General features: G+C 41.3%; 2 protein-coding genes across 3 annotated transcripts; both read right to left on the bottom strand.

Annotated features, from left to right (window-relative positions):
* Nucleotides 1–1,142: 1,142 nt before the first annotated feature.
* socs9 (suppressor of cytokine signaling 9) lies at nt 1,143–8,460 on the bottom strand. The gene is made up of 2 exons (XM_035153932.2): nt 7,855–8,460; nt 1,143–5,889 (listed from the first exon to the last, which is right to left on the bottom strand). Exon 2 carries the CDS (start codon nt 5,743–5,745, stop codon nt 4,075–4,077), a length of 1,671 nt encoding a protein of 556 aa, XP_035009823.1. The 5' UTR covers nt 5,746–5,889; nt 7,855–8,460; the 3' UTR covers nt 1,143–4,074.
* Nucleotides 8,461–9,107: 647 nt separating this feature from the next.
* Nucleotides 9,108–20,655, bottom strand: LOC118105907 (protein Smaug homolog 2). Of its 2 annotated transcripts, none has more exons than XM_035153929.2 (13): nt 20,317–20,655; nt 18,561–19,089; nt 17,923–18,393; nt 17,466–17,702; nt 17,227–17,336; nt 16,819–16,905; nt 16,222–16,495; nt 16,043–16,128; nt 15,692–15,807; nt 15,298–15,496; nt 14,700–14,826; nt 12,030–12,113; nt 9,108–11,367 (listed from the first exon to the last, which is right to left on the bottom strand). In XM_035153929.2, the coding sequence occupies exons 2-13, from the start codon at nt 18,754–18,756 to the stop codon at nt 11,339–11,341; spliced, it is 2,016 nt and encodes a 671-aa protein (XP_035009820.1). In that variant the 5' UTR covers nt 18,757–19,089; nt 20,317–20,655; the 3' UTR covers nt 9,108–11,338. The 2 variants fall into 2 exon arrangements, with proteins under 2 accessions (XP_035009820.1, XP_035009821.1); XM_035153930.2 differs by lacking the exon at nt 20,317–20,655 and adding an exon at nt 19,658–20,291.
* Between the last annotated feature and the right edge of the window lie 4,528 nt (nt 20,656–25,183).

The raw sequence follows: 25,183 nt of genomic DNA, 5'->3' as shown, positions 1-25,183 counted from the left end.
TTCGAGATTCCAGGGAGAACTCGAGTGCATCTGGATTGTAAATAGGAGGCAGAGAGGAAATATGTTGTCAAAGGCGTGCTTCCAGGGAAACAAACATCAAACGAAGGCGACACACTAGGTGACAATGTACCTCCTGGGGGGGGTGGGATTGAGACACTTTTAAAAACTGAAAACTTTAATACCTCGGGAGTGACTTTCTTGCTTTTTGACAAGAGGTGCTCCGTTTGAAACGGCGCGACATGAAATAGGCAAGAATGTTCCCATTCATGTTCAAGGTGGAAAATTCAGCAGGATTCATTTACTGACCAAAAATAACTCCCTCTCCGCTGCAGCGTTTCCTCTGTCACAGAAATGTATTCCCCCTCTGTGGGTGGATAAGAAGAATCATGTCTGGCTGTATACATCTTGCAGGAATTTCGAAAACCAGTTTGATAAGCCCTCCCCTGAATTAATGTCCTAGATACACATGCCACATCTCACGGTGGATGAGTTAACAATCTATATGGGTCTGCGTACGGCCGCCAAAAAGCACAGACTGTCACTGTGCATGTTCTCACTCTCAAATAATCCACATCAAGCCCTTTTACATCATTTGTTGGATTATGAGCGGCAGATTATTTTGCAAAGTAATTGTCCCCAGGTGTTAAGAACATTCCAATCGTATTCTCCACCCCCATGATGCTCAACTGTAGAGATTAGGCTCAGAGGAAAATCTCCCTCAATGGAAGAGAGTGGGGGGGGGAAGGTCCAGACAGGCACAAACACACTGAGCAGGAGTAACCAATCAGCTTTCTGCTTTGCTCGAGCATGCTGTCCTCAGGGCCCATTGATCCAGTCAGAGAACGGCCCTCGTCTCTCTCTTCCACCCCCCCTCCACCCAGGACCTGTAATACCTGCATGATGAGAGCCGCGGAGCTGCCATCTGCAGCAGCAGCCGCACTCAATCCCACCATCTCCAGGCGCCGAGAGCACAAACAGGCCTGAGAGCCGCCACTGAAAGAAGCCCAGCGCAGCTCTTTACAGCCACCTGCTGTGCTGCACGTAACACAACAATCTGCACGGACTCAAACACTCAATGTCTGTAAGTGCTGTTTGTTATACAATATGACCAACATGCATAATTAATGAGGCTTCATCATATATTGAACTTGTTAACACTTTATTTTACAAGTCTTTTCCACATATCGTTGAAGGGAAATGTCCAAACAGTTTAGGTTGTTTAGTTGTGTTGAGTTTACAGAGTTGAGGATTTCCAGAGAAACATATTCATTCATTACTGATTAAATAATGATCACTCTGTTCTCCGTATATGTTTGATGCATGGTTACTGCTAGAAAAATGTGCTCATCTGATCTGCTGTGCTCTCAAACTCTCTCTAGGTTCCACTTGATTGGAAATTATTGATTGGAAATGTGCCGTTGAAACCAATGCTTAGCACCAAATTACACATTAGTCACGTGTAAACTTGCATATAAATTAGTTATCACCTTTAAAACAGTTACAGGAAAACCCTGGCACATAAATATATTCTTGTATGTTTATCTGCCATAAAACACCAGATTGTGTTGTGGTGGAAGATACAAAAGAAAAGCCTTTAACTGTCACGGGACTGAAATTGCATGTGCAGAAGGTTCATAGTGTCGACCACACTTGTGTATTCCAACACACAGAACCCTATTTTATACTTTTACTGACTTAATTAAGTACACAAAAGGTCAAAAGGTCTGGACTTTGCATTTCAGATGCATACTTTTTTTAACGCTGCCTTGGAAACGCTGTTTAAATTATAGCATCTTCATTAGTGGTGGAGTGAACTGTCATGAATAATTTGCATCCGGCAAATCAAATCACCCATCTCGAGGAGGAGAAACCGTATCAGAGCGGTTCAGGGGGTGAACGGGGATCCATTCTCTACGCTTTCTTATTAACACCGGAGCGCTCTTCTTTTGTGATTATTACTTACTGCATACAACAATTAGCTGCCTGGTCTCTCTTGTGTGTTTTCATTAGTACAAAGATGCTGCTCTCACACAGCAGTGCATGACTCGTCTGCACAGGTAAATGTTGCAGTTAATCTTTCGAATAAGTCCTTGATAATAAGGTGAATTAAAGTCTGTCTGGCGTGAAATGTTTTACTCATTTGTGGCACGTTGGTATTATTTGCACATTCAGACATGCAGATCTATCTTGTCTTCATTTCAAGAGATTGACAGTGCTTGTGTAGAATAAGCCTCATTTGCAATGTTGACATAATTATTCTGTTTAAATATAAATGTTGGTCTTTGTAAAGTAATACAATTATTTTCTCTTTGCATTTGTAGAATTTGAGTGTTGACATACATTTTTCCATTGACATATTTAAAAAAAAATATATTTACTTCTGACAATGAGGTTATGTTTTCGTTCATTTGTCTGTTAGTTAACAGGAATACACACAAAAACTGTGGGATGGATTGGTGGAATGATGCATTATGGGTCAGGGAAGAACCACATTCAGTTTTGGTGCGGACCCAGATCTGGGGGCGGGTCGATTAACAAAGCAAGAAAGGGAAATTTTTCAATAATTCACTGACATGTTTAGGGGGCTGATTTTATGGGTTTGTGCAATTTAGTACAAATTCAAATGAAAATTCGGACCTAATGAATTTTAATGTGGTTTCGATATGGGACTGTTGGGCCTTGGTGGAGGTTTACGCTTTCTGATACCATTCTAGTTTGTTATGTACATGCACCGACACAGGTGTATTATGCATTATATCATATGCTGTAAAGTGCACTATACCCTATACTCCCACATATTAAATTTTAAGCATTTGCCTCGGGTTCATAGACTTGCATTTACAGCAGTACCTCTCCTCAGAGCCTTTACGTTTTCAGCTTAGGTCTGATTCATCTCTTCAAATCTTTTCAGAGCTTACAGGCTTTTTTGCCGTGTAGCCGACTTAATGTCAAACTCCAGAAAAAGCCTACATACGTTCCATGTCCCATCATTTTCCTCTTAAATCAAGATTCACCACTGCTAATTCAGTACGACAATTTTATCACTCAACTGTTGGAATGAAAGATTAGTGTGTACACCCCCTTTAAAGCACAGCAGGGAGTAAAGCAACAACATTTTTTAAGGATCTGGGTCTTCCCGCTACAATTACATGAAAAATAAAAAAAAGTCAGACTAAACCTCTGGACCGGGGACGAGTACATTAAAAACAGCACTGCAGACAGATTTTCAGTAAAATAAGGTCCATCAGTGTTTGTGCTCCATCATTTACATTCTAAAACTGTTTCACCTTTACATTTGATCCTTTACTTCAAAACTAATGAAGTCCGCCGGCACTCGCTGTGTGCAGTTCAACCTCAGGAGAAACAGATGGTTTTTTGATGAAGGGGAAAAACAAAGCAACCAAATGATGTAGAATCGGAACATATGGCATTCATTTACTTCTAGTTGTGCAATATCACTTTGCATCTTTCCCTGCAATGAAACTATAACACTGAACAATAAGGGGAGCGTCTTCATGACTTCAGTGTGTGACAAATATCTATTCTGGATCAAACCTTCTCTTTCATAATAAGAGCAGGTAGGACGTGGATCTACATCTAACCAATTATGGAAATTCCTAGGATCGTTGTGGTAAATGATTTACACTTCCTCACCTCAGTAACAAGTAGGAAACCTTGTCTGTGTGTGTTCCGTCTTCCCAGCATGTGACTGATGAACAACTATTATTTTAATCATCTCCGTTTCCACTAAGACACATTCCCCCACCGTCTGATAATAAAGCTGATTTAGTCGCACTTGAAAAAACAGATGATGAGAGGGTAGTTCGCTGAACACCACAGATCTAAATACAACGGTTTAATCTGAGCATTAAGAACATGGAGCGTGAAAGATCAGTCAGATTACTCCTCATCAGTGTAGTTCACACAATTGTTAAGACATGTACAGCAGGGATAAAATAAATAAGAACAGTGCAGTGTAGGTTAAAACAGCCAGAGAGTCAAGAACAAGGGTCATTATTCAGTTCAATAAGGAAAGACCTGTGTTAAAAATGTGTTATTTTCTTCTGTTGTCCTTCATTCCCACCAGGTGTCCATTCGCCGTACACGTACTCTCTGCTTATAGTGGTATTCTTTCAGGTGCTTTTTCAAAGTATTTGGAATGGGAAGCATGTTAATGCCATCGTAGGTGGTACAGCTGCTTATGGCCGCTCGGCAGATGTGCTGCAGGCTGAAGGGCTGTGTGCGGTGGATGGGGTTGGAAAGCAGGGGCTCGAAGAACATGCACGAGTTGGGGTCCTTGTAGTGCTCCAGCAACCCTGTAACTGTGGAAGCGTGGAAGACACTGGGGTCGTGCACGTCGAAACTAAAATTGTGGTTCCACTGTTCGATGCGTGCGTGGAGCGAGCGCCCGTAGCGGCGGAAGCTGACAGAGAAGAGGTAGTCCTCCTGGGCAGAGTCCCGCAGGAGGAAAGTGCCCTCGGGCTTTCCCTCCAACAGCGTCTCTGCCTCATAGCGGTCCATGACCCCCCAGTAACATGGGAGGTTGGTAATTTGCAGCAGGTCTGGAACCAAACAGTGAATGTAATCAATCTGGGTGTGAATGCGGTAGCCATCTTCAGATGTTTGTTGTTCAGTCTGAGGAAGTATGGCTTTGGAGGGCATGTTGGTCGCTGCAACCTCTGGTTCAACCACAGGGTCAGAGATGGTATCGCTGGTGGGGACAGAGGCCGATGCTGAGGTCGATGCTGAGGCCGATGCTGAGGCCGATGCTGAGGCCGAGGCCACCACCTCGTCCAGAGTGTCCAAACAGCTCTGAAGCAGGAGCTGGTGCTGCTGCTGTCTTTGGAGCAGAAGCTGCTGTTGCTGTTGAGCAGAGGCTCTGTCAGCACCTGCTAACTCATTCATACCGTGAGCCAGCTTAGGGCCATGCTTGTAGAGAGGGTTAATTTGGGCTGTCACTTCAAATGTGTGAATCTCTGCATTGGGGGGTGGCTCAACACCTTGCTCAATGCTAATTCGCCTGCGCTCTCTCAACCTATCGTCTACGTCCTCAACCACAGCAGCCATGGCTGAAGGTGGGGCACTGCACACGACTGCAGAATCCAGCACGGGAGGCTGGGTAATGGGGGCTGTGTGCTGCTTAATGAGATACCACTTCTGAGCCAGCTCAGACCCTACAGGGAAAGGGCAGTCATCCAACATCAACTCACTGAGATGGATCTTACGCTTTGAGGAGGCGCAGGCGGCTGATGATGATGATGATGATGATAGAGCCTGTGGAGCTGGTGGTGCTGCACTGTGCGTCTTTATTGGGAAACACTGCCCCATTGCATCTTGGATTTTTTGCCGGAGGGTGCGACTGCTGCTCGACCCTCTGCTGTCACCTTCACTTGACGCTGGCGACTCACTGGCAGAGCTGACGGTTTCCAGTCCCGGCCTGGCTGCTATACATTCTTGTCCTGGTGAAGAGGCGGTGACGTCCAATTCCGGCCATCTCCAGTTCTCCCTCAGGGCACAGGAAGATTGGTCACTGCTCTCCAGGTCACTTAACAGCTCACCATACTCAAAGCCATCACTGACAGGTCGCTCAGCAGGTGATTCATGGCAGGCCAGGCCCTTTTTCTTTGCCTTTCCACCCTTCCTTCCTGTATCCCGTCTTTCCTCTGACCGGCTCTGTCTCACCTTGGGACGAGCCCCCCTCTCTCGATCCTTCCCTCGGTTCCCTGATTCATTTGGTAGTGACATGATGGATTATGGGGTGAAATGGCAACTGTTGCACCGCTCCAGGGAGTTGCCAAGGGATGACTTATTAGCAAAAAGTTTCCCATCCACATCCCTGGTCTGATATGCCATTATCGTTGTCCATGCATTGTGGACATACAGACTAACCTGCAAAACAAAATGAGATGCTGCTTAAAGCCGGCAGATTTTTTTTCCATCAAAATAATTCTATTGTTAAAACTGTTTCAGAGATGTTAATTTAATCAAAGTTATAATTTAAGAGACGTAACTGATGATCATTTTCACGTTTATATTTATATTAATATGAAAGATATAGATAGTGGTCATAACAATATACATATCCAGCACGTCATGTGACCGGCCATGTTAATCTAACTTGTTCCATCAACAAGATGGAACCTCATGTGGCGTACTTGTGTTAAGTGAGCGAAACATGCTTTCACTGGATTTGAGCGATTCCATGTCTCCTGACGTATTATTAGTAAAACGCTATCAGACATAGAATGTGAAAAAAAAGAAAGTGGAAAACAGCCCGACAATTCATTGAGGAAACTGGTTGATTTGTAGTTTGCATTCAATAGTTGTTGCAGTATGCGTAATCTGCAGCTGATGAGTTTGAACTGTGTGGGGTCAGTGGTCAACAGGACACATGTGTTATGGATGAGGCAAGTTTGGAGCACTTGCTAATGACTAATGTCTTAATTATGGAACAGCCATGCATGCTGAGTTAGGTTTTTCTGTCAGATTGATTGAGTGCATGCTTTGGGGGACCTGGTTCCCCAAGGAGCTGTTCTGGTCAACCACCTGTTGTCAGGGACAAGTATTGCCCCGCGTGTGCTCAGCTTTTGAAGGAAAACATGTCAAACCATTTCAGTTCTATGAGAGTTTATTCAGGGATTGTATGATTCACGTTGAATGGACTCTGTAAACTAAAACTTTGCATAGTCAAATTGTTTCAACGATACATGATCCCTGATAAGGCTCATAATCCACCTTGGCCTACATAGAATTCTCATGGCAACCGGGTCATTTAAGTGTTCAACACCAGAAATATATATACAAAAATAATCTACTAAAGTTTGCAGTTGTCACCATGAAGGGCAGCTAACAGGCAAACTAGTTCTCCCTTAGAGAAAACCCACACAACTATTTTTTGGAAATATCTTTCAAAAGTTTAATAAAAGGAAAGTTCATGGTGCCGAGAACTAAATTAGCCTGTTTCAGCTCTCTGGTGTTGGTTTTAGCTTCTGTGGTTTTCACGGACATGATACATTTGTGATAATGAACATCTGGAGTTTGTTCCCATAGGCTGAACCATAGACAACAACAAATCAACAGAGAACATGAATCACCATTAGGATCGGAACATCCAGTTCAATAAACAAATCATTGTCTCATAACTTTAGGGGAAAACCATCTCTGCGTGACAGTTTCTTAACTTTCAGGTTTAAGTTACTTAAATCCATTTTTATTCTCTAAAACAAAGTATATACTTTTTTTTTAAAACTACCCATCTGAGTCAGAAACACAGAAGTTAGAGCTCATCAAATAAGATCCTCTTTCTCTAAGTAACATTAACTGTGATGTGCTCTTTATTCCTGAAGTGTGTTTAGAGCATTTCCCAACGTAAAGTTACGTTTAATCTGTAATTTCACACCCGCTATGGTAGTTAGCTTTGTGATGTAAAAAAAGTTAAGTTGATAAGAACTAAACCTTTTTTAAATGTCAAACCTTTCTGACTCTGCAAAGACTTCGATGTCTGTATAAGCGGAGAGTTTAAAAGGTTTGATGAGGATCTGAGTTAAAGAGATGAAGCTCTGTCACAAATCCCACAACGTAGAGACAGTGGAGGGTCATTAAAAGTAGATACTTTCAACCAGTTCCACTCCTCGTGAAGCTAGCTGGAGCTAAATGCTAACTAAATGCAGATGTCAGGTTGTTCAGATACACATACGACTCAAAAACACATCGACAGCGAAACACAGCGAGCGACAACACTGGCGTTAGCGTCGTTAGCAAGCAGCTGTTTGCGGCGGGCGAGCTAAGTTAGCTAGCCACATGCTAACTTGGGTACTTTTACCCTGTAGGCAGGAAACGTCGCGTTGTACTTACACTTACTCGCGTCGAGCTTCATCAACGACGTCGCCTGTGGACATCCCGTCGCGGCCGGTGTCAACGTTTGCGGACGAGAGAGCTTTTTGTTTCTTCTCGGACGAACTAATGAGCGCTAACAAGGCGGCTAGCTCCCGTTAGCTTGACAGATGAACCGCCGCTGGGACTGCGGTGCGACCCGGATGTATACAAGTAATGGGGGAGGGATGGAGAGGAATAGAAACGTGTGAATAAAGTAAGTAAACAGCGACAAAGCACAAGTGAAGTTGCAAAAGAACTGAACCTCTTTATTTGGACTGTCATCGATCAGACGGATGCTGCACTTCAGACCATTCACACACGTGAGAGACAGTAAAAAAGTAGAGTGTTAAGCATGGGATGCAAAAGGTTTCATAAAATATTAGAAAATGTCCAGGGGGGGTGGAGTCATCAGAATTAAATATAAATTGTACAAGACAAATATAAGCAATGGAGCCACAGTTCAGTTTAGTTTTATTATTATTATTATTAAGCCTGGCAGGGACATTAAAGGTTCAGTGTGTAGATTTTAGTGACATCTAGTGGTGAAGTTGCATGTTGCAGCTGAATACACCTGACCTCAACCTCGAAAGGTGTTTAGTTTGTTCAGTTTGGGCAACTGTAAAAAACATGGCGTCCTCCGTAGAGAGGACCCGCTCCCAATGTAAATATGAAGTATTTAAATGAAATGGGCCCATTCTTGGTAAAGAAAACAATTTGTACAATTTAGATTAAACACACTCGGGAAAACATCACTAGGATTATTTTATATTCAATTTCTGCCAATAGATCCCTTTCACCTGAATCTTACACACTGAACCTTTAACAACATGCTCTGTGGGTAGAATTCTCCATGTGACACAGGCGCTGTACCTCCTTGTGGCTGCTTGGTATGTAAAAATACACCAGGCTGAACTCGTGAAGTGCATTGCCCCCCCACAACTCATCTCACTCCCCACTGGAATGTAAACATGGAGTAAACATTATTCCTTGGCCTGTTATTAGTGTTCAGTTTACTCATAATCACATCGTCGGTGGCTCAGATAAGCATCGTCATCCCCTGCTGCATCTTCATTATGCACATACGCCAGCAGAAATCTGCCGCATGGTACCTCTGTCTAATTTCAGTAATGTGTAGACCGCCCAAAACTTCAGAGGCCATGATAAGGATGATCTGAGCGACTTGTAACGTAACACAGTTGCTATACAGTATAGTGAATAGTTAAAAAATAAGATCTTAAAGTTGCGTTGCAAACTCGCTGAAGTCCTCTTTGGGCATGAGTGCGATGCTTTTAGTAAGTCAGATCTATCCGAGAGCCTGCTCTGAAGAAATTCATGACTAGACTACTACTCAAGACCGTTTTATCAACTTGTTGAGGATACTGGAGCTGTGCATTTCAGGCACCACATGAACAGTTTAAAGAGGACATGACAGCAAACAGCTCAGTCACAAGGTCAAGAAAGCTCATTCTCTCTCGTCACTGCATGACCACAAAAAGCAGGCGTTATGTGCCCCATACGGTTATCACTTGAAAAATCTACCGAGACTCATATGGAGTCCGTGGATTAGTGGGTAGAAGGGCTTTTGTTTTCAGGCTCTACCCAGCCAGCTCCTGTGCGAGAAGGCTTCAGTTCTTTAATGCGTTACATAGTGAGACAATGGAGTATTCATGACATCACTTAACATGAATCGGGCATTATCCCAGAGAGATGTAAACAGTGACATTTAGGCGATATAAACATACATTAGTTGCAAGATTTCTTGCTCTCTAGCTGTAGGTGACACTGGGCGCCATCAACCACCATGTCCTCTATCTACAACAGTGCTGTATTAGTGTGGCAAAACATGCGATTATAGAAAATAAGCATAAGTTATCAATATCACGGGAGAGTAAAAAATACATTTGGAAAAGATATCTGTAAATAACCTTTTTTTTTTTTTACTAGACCGACCTCCTATGGCTCTGCTGAAATAAAAATGTGAATGGTTATCCCTGCCTTATGATGTAACCAAAAGTGATCCAAAAGTTAAGACCATATTACACATACATGCACCTCCGCTCTGCCACATTCAAAGACAGAGGCTGTATAAGACTGTTTCTTGATTCAACACCGATACCACATGATAATGTTTGGGTTCTGAGACTGAAACACACAGACACAAACAGAAAATATGGACATCGTCAAGCACCTTGAAAAGTATGAGTCATCAAATCATCACGTTGGCCGTTTGAGGAAGAGGGCACTGTGAGGGTGAGGGCGCCGCGCTCCCGAGCATTTATTACAGGATCAAGCTTCATTTTCCAAAGCCAATCATAAAGAGGCCAGAGGGTTGAAATGGGTTTCATTTAGTTTTCTCACTCAGCATTTGAGTGTAGATTGAAAACACTCTCCCCTCCTTCCCTTTAACAATTCAATATCAAATCAGCTCTTTGCACAGTACAAACCACACCGGCCCTTATTCACCGCTCTGGGATTCCTCGGCACAAAATGAGATTCATCATCATTTACGTAGTAGGGCATAAAATGACAGAGACAAATTGCAGCTGGCATAAAGTCTTCAAACTGCTGTTCTTTTTTTTTTTTTAAACAAAATTATACCATTCTGTTGCACTTCACTACAAAGATCCTTTTCAAATTAACCATTGTACAACCTTTCTCTTTGGCTTTGTAGAAGTTTGGAGGAGGACAGTCACTTCTACTTTGACTACGTGTTCAGGGAGAATGACCAAAACAACGGGTATGCCAACAGTTGAATTACAAGCTTTTGTCTCGATCCTTTTGTTCCTCAGTTTCTTGCCTTTGCAAAAAAAAAACAACTTCTCTAGAGAAGAGGAAAGGAACCAAGGAAAGGAATCTTAGTTTCAACCAACACAAGCTCTCACTAGCACTGGTTATAGAACAGTTAAGGTGGCTAGGAAGTGTATTGGGGTCTGAATATCAACACCCATCTGCCAGTTGAGTGGATTCTTGGGCCAATTCCAGTTTAGTGCCTAATATCACAGATAATTTAATAAAAGTGCCTTACTCCTGGCTAGACATTGTCTGATTTACACATTATGCGGTGTGTTCCGGATAGAACCCCTTGCTCCATGGCAGGAGAAAAAGAAAAGTAACTCATAGGGCAGAAACCCTTTAAGACAGCACCAATCGACCGTTTTTTCTCTCAGACCGTGGCAAACTGACCCTCTGCACGTCATGTCACAGTCCTGCAGGTGACACGGAGCAGATTGCACAGTTAACCTTTGTTTTCTCTGTCCTGCAATATAATAATCATCTGTATTCCATTTTTAATAAACTTAGTTGTATATAATAAAGTACAAAAATATTAGAGAACATATACACAGTTTTTTGTCATTTTGTAGTGACTGCTTTGCCTGGTTTTCTTAAGCATACGTATATCTTTGTGCTGGGTGACGAGGAACTGAACAGGCCTCAGATGAAGTGTATTTTTCCTTTCTTCTCTTCATATTGTTGATGTCCGGTCTGTTCCATCTGCGTAGGAGATTCGAAATAAATAATTTTCAGGACATTTACAATCACGAAATATACAGCATCATTCACATTATATCCTTAAAGAGGTAGTGCGGCTTCTTTGCCTCTTGTCCCACAGACAGACAAAGTTATTGATGCCTTCTTATGTGTCCATTAATCTGTTTTCCAATGTCACCTGCCTTCTCCTAACCATTCTGATTGCAACATGCAGAGCTGTGTCCTGCAGTAGAACATTGTGCTAATATGTCATCAGAGGGTGTAGCAGCACAGTTTAGTCTGATCAACACAGGTAAGAGCACCTGATGGAACACAATAAAACATCAACTGTCTCTGGGAAAGGAAGGAAAATAGTTCTCTCTCCACAAGAGGAACCTGGCTGTGACTTGCTGAATGGTCTTGTATAATTAAGATGATATTCAATATTAATACCCAAAACTAATGATATGAATTATGAAAGTCAACAGTTTGCATGAGGGAAGTCGTGTGTGAACTATTTAGTATGTATAACTTTCCCTGATGGACAGTCTATAAATAGAATCTTTCCTCTCATTGCTGAGATATAACACATAATAAGGTGTTGTTGTTGTTGTTGTGTACTTGATAGTTTAGTGAGGTTTACTAGCCAGTGGCATTTTTAGTGCCAGGCTGCTGAGCACACTTACCCCCTAAGGCATGCTCTGTCATACTGAGGCACAATGACTCCAGCGTGGGGTTGATCTCCAGGTCAGCACCTGGAACTTGGCATTCTGGGGAAATGAGTGAAAACATTTTAGTCGAAAGAAAGCTTGGGGTTGATATTACAGCAAGTATCGCAATAAAGTCTGCATTTTCACACTTAATTTATGATATCTGTATTTTTTCTAATTATCCAAAGAGGATTAATTTGCCAATTTCACCTACAAAAGGACAGTTTCCATAATAAAGAAACAATTAACTGGTTTAAGGGGGAAAAACAGCCCGTTTGTGTGTGTTAAAGAATCAGTCTGGTAATGTGATGTTCAGATCATTTGTTGGCTGATAATAATAATAATAAGAAGAAGAACAAGGTGACTGATACTAAATGCACAGAGTAGCTGGCTATTCATGTAGCCAAACAAACATAACAATATTCAGCATAATTGATGTTCTGCCAAGAGTCAACCAAAAATAATAGTGCTGACAAATTGCTAAAACTACAACCTACTGTTACCATCTATTAAATACTGGCCAGTCATGGGAATGCTCACTCAACTCTTAGCCCTTTTTTACTGCGTAATGATAAGTGCAATCTGTTTAATTGGAAGCAAAAATATTCCTGAAATGTAATAAACATTAACAACAGAGATACATACAGATATTAAAAATTCTACTTTTTTTTGTATTGCGAACAAATCCCTCCGACTTTGACCTTTCAAAATGACCATAAATGTGCACACACTTTAACAATACAGCCAATATTATAAAGAACATTTTAGCCCTGTTTATCTTGAATTATATAAAGTGATTGAAAGTTGAATTAGTTTTAAATTGTTTCATCTTCTGATAACTTGTGTTGCAGGAATATAATGGCATCAGCTCCACATCCAGAAAAACCACAGCTACACAAAAATAAGTAAGAAGTGCATATTCCTTTAAGTGTATCACACTCAGAGGCAATATAGTTCTTAATAATTAATTTCATAAAACATATTTCTTTAAGCTATGCCACAATGCCATGGTATCATTTATGTCAACCAAACAATGTCAGGCACACCAGTTCATCTATATTATATTGTTACTCATTGCGTTTCCGTCAAACGTCTGTATATACACTGACATCGGAACAGACTCCAACCACATAACTACTGCTGAAACGTGACATTAACCCATAACCAACCTGACAATTTGATCAACTTGAAGAAGAAAACAACAGGACAATCATTTTCACTGTCAAAAACATCCAATATAAATGTAGATTATCATCGACATACAAGTGGGTAAGACCCTTTCACCTCTGAAATCCTTTTCCTTAGTTCTATGGCTACAGTCTAGTGTTTATTTGTCTGGTATATGACACAGCTGACATGTCACTTGCTTACAAACCACTATGTGACCACTCAAAACACTCAAGACGTATTCTGTTGTCAAGCGTAAAGTGAAATCTGTCTGAAGTGGACTCAGACATGGTACATTATAGTGGTTCTGAGGAGGGACAGAGTGTGAATGAGCTTGAAAATGAAAGCACAGGACACAGACCAGTGACGACCATTTGGGTGTTACGTTTGACCTTTGACTGATTTTTATATTCAGCTGCAAGTCTGTGCAGTGATGTGAGGAGTGATGCCATGACAGTTTTAAATTGGTTTCTTTGGAGTGCCCACAGGAACACACTGTTAAATTCTATTCTTTTGATGTATGTGGTCTCTGAACATGTACATATGTTCGACTCATTTTTCTACAGTATGTTACAAGGAACCTAGAAAATGTGAGACACTCCCCATCTCTAAAAGAAGATATTCTAAGATAACCTGAAGTGAAGGTCTATGACGGATTTACTAAAATCTATATTAACATGAGATGCTTCTAAAAACATTAAAATCCAATCATGTTTGCAGCGGTTCATATTAAAAGTCAGACAGGTGGCTGCATATTTAATTTTGTGGGAAGTAAAAGCAAACAGCTAAATAATACTCGACAAGGTGTACACAGCATCTTGTGTTGACATCTTGTCATTTCAGTTCCATTAACTGAAGCACGGTTTGCTGAGAAAGGTGAAATAAGTAATAACAATTTATCAGAGGTAGCTCTGTTGGTAAAGACACCATTTTAGTGGTCACTGCATTAAATCACAGAGGTTGATGAACTGCACATGCTAGTATTTCAGTGATACTCAAAGAAATATCACCTTGTGTATCATGGTTAAGGATAGAAACACGGCCTCCATGGTCTTCTGAAGGGTTTCTTTTGAGAATAAATAAATACATTTGAAACATTTATACTACTGTTCCTTAAAAACCGAGATAATCTTTTAAACTAGACTGAGATTTCCATATTATGTTTTCAAAAACCGTATGAAGTAACTATAGTCCCTTTAAAACATTGAAATTTATAACAATGTGGGGCTGGTCAGTTAAATTAGTCTCAACTCTATTGGATGAAACTTTTCCAGTTAAGCTTTAAATGATAATATTCCTCTGAAATTAAAAGGAGCCGTAGATAAGCGACGTGTCGGTATTTCTTTTGTGGTGAAATGTAAACAGGTGATTGTGGAATGAAAGACAGAGTATATCAAAATGTAAACACAGCCAGCCACAGACTGTGGCATACACACATGTTAATGAAGAATAAGAAAAAGGCCTGACATCACACAGTACCTTGCTGCTGGAACATGAGCATGGTTTGTGGGGAAGTGTGGACAGGGAGTGAGTGGGTCCGCTGCACAGTGCTGCGACTCTGACTTGGCATGCTGTTACTGCCCCCAGGGTTGGCAAACCACAGGTTCTATAGAGGAAAACACAAGTTATTGTTACTTAAATCCCATTCACTCTGGGAGGTAGACGTGGATTGTTTATCTTTCAGCTAAATCGTTAAATTAAACTGTTCAAGCTAAGATAGTGAGTCAATTTATATCAACATATAATGCCTAACCCCTGCTGACATGTTTACTGATTAAATTACCAATGCCTATTGTTTTGTCATTTATTTTCCCTTTAGAGTAAATATTTACTAAGGTGTATTGTGTGAGTAAACACCTTCCGCTAAAGTAAAAACAGAAACTACAAATATGGAGTCAGTTTGAATTATAATAAATAAATGCAATCAGCTTTGAGTGTTTTCCATCAACTTTAAAAAAAACAGAACCTGACATGACTGATAAATCCATTTTGTCCACAACATAAGGCTTCATGTTAACTTAAGTTTTATGTCACAACCTTGTGTTAAAAATGCCCATCCAATGGCAGAAGTACTAACTTGTCTACCCTGGCCTGCCAGCACAGGATTAGTGAGTGTGTGGCGTGGAGATGCTCCGCCAATCCCACCAGGACTCAGAAGACTTATGCGACCAGCTGGGAGTCCACGAGGGGTCATCTGGAACGGCCTTTGCCCTCGTCGGCCTACAACTCCACTCACAGAGCCGGCTGTGGGGAGGGAGTTGGACCCATACGTCCAACTGGAGTAAAAAGGAAAAACAAAACAAAGGCAACATGCATCAGAAAACTGCAAAAGTCGTTATTTGAAAATGGAAGCGAAAGAGAGTGAAAATAATAGACTGTAAGATGTAAAATCTAATTCAGCTGGTGTGACATCTAACTGCTACAGACGGAGATCAAAGATAAAAGAGAGCAGAGTCTCAAGAGAGGCTCACCCTTTCTGTCGGTACACAGGCATGTCCAGCATAGCTTTCCGAGGGAAGAGGCGGAGCAATTTGAGGACCTGCTGCTTCCAGGAGACCAGCCTCTTCTTCTGAGTTTCTGTAAAAGCCTGACACACAGAGAAAGAGACAGCAGAAGAAAAAAGGCATCAGATATTCAATGTTTCAGGAGATGATTCTGATATTTGTAATTTAAAAAAATATATATATTATTCTCTATTTATTTAAATTTGCGATTATATTATTTCAGGTTTATACTTTTGGAACTATGAGATATTTATAACGCTGTACACAACTCACTTTAACATATTCAGCATATGAAAAATAAACTTGATGTGCAGTTACCTCATGTGTTAGACACTTCTCGATGAGCTGAAGGTAACAGCTGATATTCTCCTCATCTGGCCTGGACACCAGCAGCTGGGTGCACACTGAAAAACAGAAGACAGGATTTAGGTATTCATGTTCACAGAGTTCATTTTGATGTAGGAATGTAAACAAAAAAAACAACATCATATTCTTACCTTTGCCCATGACACGGGTGAACTGTCCAGCAATGTCGCCGTCTGAGATAGGTGTGGCTGTGGAGTCTCCATCGCAGGGGGGTGGGTTGTGGGACTGGAAGCCCTCTGAGACTGGCTCTTTATCTGCTCCTGTTTTTGAGGCTTCTGAAGGGGAGGAGGCGGTTTCTAAGGTAGGCTGTGTTGCACTGGGTGGGATGTAGGCCTTAATGGGTGTGGTGACGATCTGCTGCAGCTCCTGAAGGGCGTTACGAAGGTTCCCCCCTTCCAAAATATCCTGACAAGGGAGGAAACATCAGTCTCACAAGCTGTGTAAGCTTTAAGTTTAAGGATGATGTTGTAAGTAGAGAGTAACACATCCAAGCTGTAAATCTGGATTAAAGCTTTAAGAGCAAACATTGCTCCGCAGAAATATCTTAGAGGAAGTAACTGCATCTCTACCAGCTGCACTCTGTCTGCTTCGGTGCCAACGGAAGAATGGGGATTTCCCAATGCAAAAGTCACATGATCATCAATGAGTACATATATTTTTATCAGCACAAACAAAACACTGTGGCCTTTTTCTTTAGAATGACAAGAGCAACATGCCATTTGACTTACCTTTTCCAAAGACTTGAGCACACTCTGCCTCTCTCGCAGTTTCTGGATACTCAAGGCAATCTTATGCCGTGCTCCTTTAGTGACATTCTAAAAAGGAGAGACAGAAAACAACAAGATGGTATGAGAAGCAGGCAAGTCATGTCTTGTGTGAACACGGGGCAATTTATACAGTTACTAAATAACGAAGCTAATCACCATCTGTTTCATTAAAGCCAAGGGGCAGAGGCAAAATCACAGCATTTATATGTGTGACTGGCTTGATATAACTGTAGGGTGCATTGCTTAATTTCATGCCTCATTGAGAGTTGATGTATCATCAGGTTTGAGGACAGTAATGTTCACAGCTGATAAGGGGGGTGGAATAACCAAAGCCCTGCCCTAGTGTACGTAAAAGAGAGGTTTACCAACCTGTGACTCAAGGTGGTGCTCTGTGAGAATCATCATCTCGTCATAGTTCATCTGGGAGAAAAGCGATGCATATTTATGAAGGCGGAGACTTTTCAGCCACCCTGGAACATCTACAGCAAACACATACAAAGTAATGTTAGATTTCGGGTTTATATCACCACAGCTGTTGGCTATGCACGGCTTTCGGCAGAGCCAAATGACATGAGTGCCCTTAGGTCTGGTAGGTAATGAACTTTGACCTTTCATGCCACTGCCATCCTCCTGGAAAGTGTTGCGAGCGGAGCCCTGTTCTTCTGTCTGCTCGCTGCCTGAGGAGGCGACACTGCTTTGGGGTGAAAGAGGTGCATGATCTGTTGGCATAAAGTTCTGTCGCATGTCATCCTGGCTAACCCACTCAGAGCCACAAGCCTGGGGACTGGAAGGAATAACGGACATGGACTTCTTCAGAGGGCTGGGCTGCATCTGCCCACCCAGACCTGGCAAGGGAAACAATCCAGTTATGAGCAATAATGAAAACAAGTTATATTCTTGGTAAAGGATATGTTAATAACATTCTGGGACCTTCAAATAAATGCCCCCGTTATGCATAGAAAAATATGTCCTCACTGGTTTCATATATACACTAATCCCAGGTTCATCAATCTATGTGCTTTTTCCCCAGATTCGTAAAAGAAAAAGACGAATGAGAAACATTACCTGTGTTATTGCTGTTGATGGGAGAAGACATCCCGCCTGGGAATGACATGTGTCCGTTCTGGCCTGCAGGAGATGTGCTGGATGATGGGGACTTGTCGTGCCAAGCAAGGCCAGGGTCCAGAGCCTCAGCTGAGCTGGGCCACTCATCTGAGCCCTGGCGTGGGTGGTAGGGACTGGATGGAGGCCGAGGCGCGTAGCCACTTGATAGGTGTTCCTCCAGGTGGTTTAGCCACATGGCCAGAGAGGTACGGTCATCCAGTGTGGTCGCAGGGTGGATGAGAGCATAGGAAAGCAGCTGTCTGCTTTCTTCCACAAACAGGCTACTCTCAATGGTGTGACTCAACACCTTCTGCAGCAGCTTCATGTACTCACATTTGGCCTCGCTGTTGCGTGGCTGCAGCAGAGGCAGATGAGACAGCAGCAAGGAAACCACTTTCTCTTTTGGCTCCTGGTGCCACTGGCTGACAATCGCTAATAATAAAAGGGAAAAGAAACATTTATCATCAATTAATCTTTTATTACTGATTAGCCTTCTGAAGATAAGCCTTCTTCAATTTTAGAAAAAGATATACGAATTTTAAGTGTTTCACACTAACCAACAGCACATGATAAAAAACACTCGTAAAACTAATAGCTACCTGCATTGTTGGCCTCAGCCTCAAGGATGTGGATCTCTGTGCAGTCTGCCAGCCAGTGTTCAAGGCAGATGTGTAAGAAGCGAGCCTGGGTGCGGGACACCCTCTTCAGGAGGGACAACAGTGCCACCGTCTGTTCACACTCATTCCAGCCTTTAAACCAATCTGTGAGGATACCTACTTGGTCTCGGAACATCATGGCGTGTCTCCTCAGTAAGGAGAGCAGGAATGTGTGGGTGGGGAGGGGGCTACTGAAAAGACTGCTCTCTCAAACACAGACAGGATCAGTCTCGCCCCGCACAGCGGGGTCGTACTTGCAACAGTCCTGGGATCCCCTCAGACTGGACCGAGGGGCCCTCACATGGTTCAGGTGCCGAAAGAACTGTAGACAGGTGAATTCACAGGCCGTGTGAATTACTGGGACGTTGTCTTATGAAGGGAAACTGAAAGTGTGTCAATTGTGGGTCTTAATGACACAAACTGGAAAAGTCTTCTTTCACTCTTGTATGTTCAGGATCACATCACCCATGCCCTATTAAATCAACAGAAAAGAGAAAACTTACAAATGACAAAAATGTAACTTACATTTTTTAATCTTAATCAGCCTTATATTTTAGTATACATCAATTTCAAACTTATTAAGCTTTTCTAATTTAAGTGATGAAAGCCTCGACATATTAAGCTGATCCTCCGCACCAGTGGTTAAGTATTTGAATTTGCTCTTCCTGTCCATAACAGTTGTGTTGATATATAAGGACACTTTTCTGCCTCAAAGATGCAAAGGTCTGGAGATTTAGTTTGATGATGGAGACGGATCATTGGCTTCAGTAGGTGAACAACTGGACTGACAGTTTGAGATTCATATGAAGGTTCATGGAAAATAAATTAACAGGACATTATGGCACACACAGACAAAATATAATGAACAGACTGCTAAAATCAATTAAGATACGTAAAGAATGGAACATAACTAAGTCTTTATCTGCCCATTATTAATTGTTGTGCATTTGATAAGTTTACAATACAATGTCCAAGGTAATGCAAGAATATTAGAGGTGAGAGATGACTGATTAACTTTATAACTTCACAGAGACTCTTACCAGTTTTGCTCATGCTGTTTGAATCATAATAGGATGATTAATGCCCGGGTCACTCACCAAAGGTGTGACAAACGTGTTATAAAAAAAGATTAGAGTCCAGGCCACTAACACTCAGAGTAATGCTTGTCTCACAGCATTCAAATAGGCTGCAAACCCCAAAAACAAGGGCAGTGAGTGGTGCCCTACATTTACAACAGGTCGTTATTATGAAGTTTATCAGGCAACGTTAACATGTCAAAACTACGGGCACCAACACTGCAAACGGTGACACCTGTAACATTAAGAGCTAAGCTGCGGATTTAACAGCAAACACGAGTGTCTGGCTACGAGCTGCGATCGGCTCCCCGTTGTTGTGACCATCCCTGTGCGGTTTAATAACTTCACACAGGCTAACATTACACCCGGCAGCCTAGCATTAGTTAGCCGTTAGCCGCAGTTAGCTCGGTCGGCCTAGTCAATGATGAGGGATTCGGGATTTGTATTGTTTTTCGTGGAAGCTGTTGCTGCCCCCTTTCTCCGCCTCGGACTTCAGGCTTAGCGGCACAAACAGGGACGCGCTAACGCGGTTTAAATCGACCCCATGTTGCAGCGCGTTCGCCGCAGAAAGTTGTAAGAATAGCGACTTACGATGGAAGCAGGCGGAAAGGTTGGTTGTTTACCTTTGTCAGTTGGCACTGGTTAGCGGGCTAGGCTAAAGTGCTAACGCTCAGCTCGCTCGACGGTAGGGGCAGGGATAGCTAAGTGCTAGCGCTAGCTCCTTAGCTAGCGAGTTTTTTTGCTAATAGATGCAATAACGTTAGCTCAGCTGAAAGAAGCGTAGATCGGTCCTGGACGTGCGGCTCCTCACGGGGCTTCCTCCACGGCGGCGGGCCCCCGCGGCTCCCAACGCACCATGCTGAAGAACACGCGTGGAAAAATGTTTATTGCAATACAGAAAATAAAGAGTGAACGCCTGGAGAAATCTACTTCGATTTTAAGTTGACGTAAGACGTGGGCACGACGTCATACGTCTGGAGGGTACGTCATGTGGGGTCCCGCCCACAGTCTGGAAAATATAAAGCTTCGTTTTTAGACAGCGACAAGTAAACACGTGTATTTGTGTAGTGAAATAGACACATTTTCATTTTAATAAACATGAAAAGAGTGATTTACATTTTATTTGTATTTCTAACATGTAAATAAAAAAAGATAAATTATACAAACTGAGAAAAAAAAAATCAAACGCTTAATGATTTAATTTACATATAGGAAAAGGAGTGAGAAGAAGTACACATTTATTTAATCTCACCCCTTCTCAGTAAACAGTATATACAGTATATTTCTGTATTTTGGATTAAAAAGCATAAATGCAAGGTTGGGTGGGGTGATTGTATAAATAATTATTTGTATATTTTGTGTAGCATTTATGTATTTGCATATATATATCAATATATAAATAGTAGTATAAATAGTATTCTTCTGTTATTCTGGTAGTGCGAGGTCAAAAGATCTGAGTACTTTTCTGCAAGCTTCCATTTGATGTCTTCCCCACATGATCATGTGAATTAAAAGTAAAATCCCCAACCAACAATAAAATAATCAAACAGTAATGTGGTAATGATACACAACCTGTTGAAAAATGATCTATTTTAGCTTCAGATATGGATATATTTTAGTTAAATGCCCCAGTCCTTTCTGTCAGACTGGCATTTAAAGGTTTTGCTTTTTTCCTGCATGTGTCATCCAAGCTTTAAAAGATGGTCACACTGTTTCACACCACAAACCATAAAGGTTGCATCATCTTGTGGGGTTAAAAAGTGGAAGCACCTGTAATGCACGTTTGTCCCCTGGTCATTCCCCTTGTTGTGAGGAGCAGAGAGTGGGAGAGGCTGTCTGTCACTTGCAAACTGCTTCAACAAGCCTGTGTCACTCCAAAGACAGGAGGGCAGAGACGAGAATGGTGGGTGAAACTGGAGCAGTTATGGGAAATATTTCTGCTTGTGTTGAAATTTGCTGGATTTGCTGAACTGTCATTCAAAAATATTTGTGCGTACTTATTCGTTGTTTTTTTTTACTTGATCATGGTGACACAAGTCGACCATCGCCTGCTCTCTTTCATGCAGCAAACTAAATTCTTGCATGTTGCAGCACAAACATTTCCTGCCCTCAATATAAAAATTATAACTTTATTTGTATAGCACTTTTCAATACAAGTAACAAAGGGCTTCACAACAAACAATATGAAAACTCAAAAACAATCAGAACTAGGGCTACGTTGTAGCACTAACGGGCCCGAGCACACGCATTTCCAAGCCTGTTGCGGTTAGTGGCGAGAGCGATCATTGAACAAGCGCACGTCTCCACGTTGCATGCGTTTTGCGCACTGCGGCAAGGATAAACGCTTCACTTCCTGCGTCCGTCACGCGATGTCGATCCTTTCCTGCTAATTGCTCATTGCGGTCCACGCTATCAAATAGCACATCACACTGTGAACATTTTATGTAAATCGAATGATATTTGTAAAACAAAGCTTACTTCCTGTTGCCAGTAGGTGGCGCAATCACTATTATTACGTACAGACTAATATATCTGTTCAAGTAGGGGCTCTGATGTAGCGTGAGCAATTTTGTGTCAATTGGACAATGTTACAACAACTTAATTTTCACACTGATCAGTAGGTGGCGCTATCACCCTGAACTAATATTAATATATGGATGTGTTCAGGTCAGGATTGTGATCATAGGTCAGTAATTCGGAGCTGGTTGGATAATGCAGGGTGGATTTACAAAGTACTTCCTGTTTCATGGCGAATCAGTAGGTGGCGCTATAACACTGAGGAAATATTGACACATAGAGCTATTCAGGCTTGGACTCTAATCATGTGACAGAAGTTTGGTAGTGATAGGACTATGCACACTGGAGTTATGACAATATCGTGTCCTTTGGCGAAGGATGATCCTTCGCCGCACCGCAATGTTGCCACGGTTTGAGGAAATGTCACAATTCTGACCATGGTCCATTGACTTCTCTCAGCTCATTTGAGCTCTATATTGTTAAGCAGCCAGGAGCAGTGCATCAAAGTATAAAACATGTCACTTCCTGTAGCCAGCAGGTGGCGCTGTGATTTTAAGTCATGATTTCTGTGTAGATGTCATCAGGTCGCGACTCTTGTCTTACATGTCTAGTTTGGACTCGATTGGACCACGTCTGTCCGAGATACAGAACCTCGTGTTTTGATGGCGTGTAATCAAACTTTGACGCCACGCCACGGTCACACCGTGTGACGAAAAATCGATCTTTGAGTTAGTTTTTATCTCCATCTTGTTTAGATGACACTCATCTCAATTTGAAGTTGATCTGATGAAAGCCCTGGGACAAGTTCGTCAAAGTAAAAATGTGGAATATGGCCAAAATGGCCACTAAATGCAAAATGGCGGGCTTCCTGTTGCGTTTTTCATAATACACTGAGAGACTTTTATGTTTCCTAGGGGCTGCGTTCCAGGTGGCGCTGTTGAGCCATTTTGCCACGCCCATTTCTAAATACTCCAGAATACGTAAATTTTCACCACTTTCTAACTTTCTGCAAACTTTGGTAACTATTTGAGCATGTTGAAGCCCTCAAAAAGCCCCTTCTTTTGTCGGAAAAATAATAATAAGAAAAATCCTTACAATTTCAATAGGGCCTCCCACCATCGGTGCTCGGGCCCTAATTAGTTGCTTTTAATTGATAAGTGGTTTTATATCATTATAGACAGTAAGATAGATGAAATATTGCTGCCAATTCAGATGTAAAGTAAACCCTCTATAATTACGATAATTGCTCCTATATATATGTTGATATGTATGTATATATGTGCTTTTTTCAAAGTTATAGATCGTGTGTGTGTGTTTTTGTGTTATAGATTCTGTCAGTACATTTCCATAGATATGTTCCCTGCACTAATAGTTTGTTTTAATGGTGTAGTTCATTTGTGCATCGCTCCAGAGAACGAAGTTGCCCTGTGAACTTCAGGAAGCCATAATGAAATGGGAGAAGTTAAAGCCTCCGGAGCCAGATGATCCCATGTGCTGCTGCGAGTGTGATATCTACCAGTACGGATGCTGCTGTGACTGTGAAGATCTGGACGAGGCCTTTAACAGGTTAGAAGAAGTATGACCTTTAATGAGACACAAAAGTTCACCAAATTAATGTAAAGACAAAAGTTACAAAAGTTACAAAAGTAACTAAAAGTACAAAAGTAACTAAAAGTACAAAAGTAACTAAAAGTACAAAGTAACTAAAGTAACTAAAAGTACAAAAGTAACTAAAAAGTAACTAAAAGTACAAAAGTAACTAAAAAATAACTAAAAAGTAACTAAAAGTACAAAAGTAACTAAAAGTACAAAAGTAACTAAAAAGTAACTAAAAGTACAAAAGTAACTAAAAAGTAACTAAAAGTACAAAAGTAACTAAAAAATAACTAAAAAGTAACTAAAAGTACAAAAGTAACTAAAAAGTAACCACAAGTACAAAAGTAACTAAAAAGTAACCAAAAGTACAAAAGTTACTAAAAAGTAACTAAAACTACAAAAGTAACTAAAAAGTAACTTTATAGTGTTAAAAGTATAGACAGTGTATGGATGTAGACTCTGGGTTGCCACTCAATTTGACCATATTTTGAGTTCTTTGACAACAGTTCACATACATCATCTATTTCTATGTCAATGCCAATGGTGATGATGGGGTGTCCTACCCTCTGTGTTTCATACTCTTCACCCCAGAGAGTAAGTAATAGTCTTTAAGAGGTAATGAGTAAAAACACATCTTTCTCCATTTAACTATTTGAAGAATGACTGATGACATGACTTTGGCATCAGATGTATTTGTTGTTTGACTGGACAAATGACAGAATCCCTTGTGAAAATGTCAATTCCTTATTGACAGCATCTGCGGCAAAGCAACATATGGTTTACGAAGGCAGCAAGATGGACGTGGTCAAATCTTTAAGAATCAAAAAGGTAATTACAAAAAAGTGATCTGTCTTATCATGACATTTAATGACACAAAAAATATACCACTAAACTTAACTTAGTAAGGACATTATCTCCATCTACAGAACACTGTACATTTCATGCTCTCCAATCAAAAGACCCAGAGGAATCTTTTGATATTTTTCAAAACCTGCAACAGTCACCAAAATATGAGAATCACATTAAAATGACAAGTACTACAAGATTTGTAGAGTCAGAGACAAGAGTTAATATCCACACCTATTTTGCAAGTCATTCATACTTTTGATGTTATCTCTGATTGGGACATTCTCTGCTATACTCGAAGATATTTGAAACAAGAAACCATGATGACTTCACTGGAGAATGGCTGAGGGACCAAATGAGTCGTTTTCGATGAAAATACATTTCCCAACCTCTCGTCCAACATCAGCTGGGATTGGCTCTTCCAACCGAAGTCTGAACTGAACATCAGCTAAACAAATTATATTTTATACCTTTCAAAAATGAAGAACAAACAGTGATTTACTTCCTGGAATAAAATAATCCCTGAATAGA

The sequence above is a fragment of the Hippoglossus stenolepis genome, chromosome 4, assembly GCF_022539355.2.
Source record: "Hippoglossus stenolepis isolate QCI-W04-F060 chromosome 4, HSTE1.2, whole genome shotgun sequence".
NCBI classification, from domain to species: Eukaryota; Metazoa; Chordata; class Actinopteri; order Pleuronectiformes; family Pleuronectidae; genus Hippoglossus; species Hippoglossus stenolepis.
The sequence above is the reverse complement of the archived record's forward strand: the minus strand, read 5'-3'. Positions and strand labels throughout refer to the sequence as shown.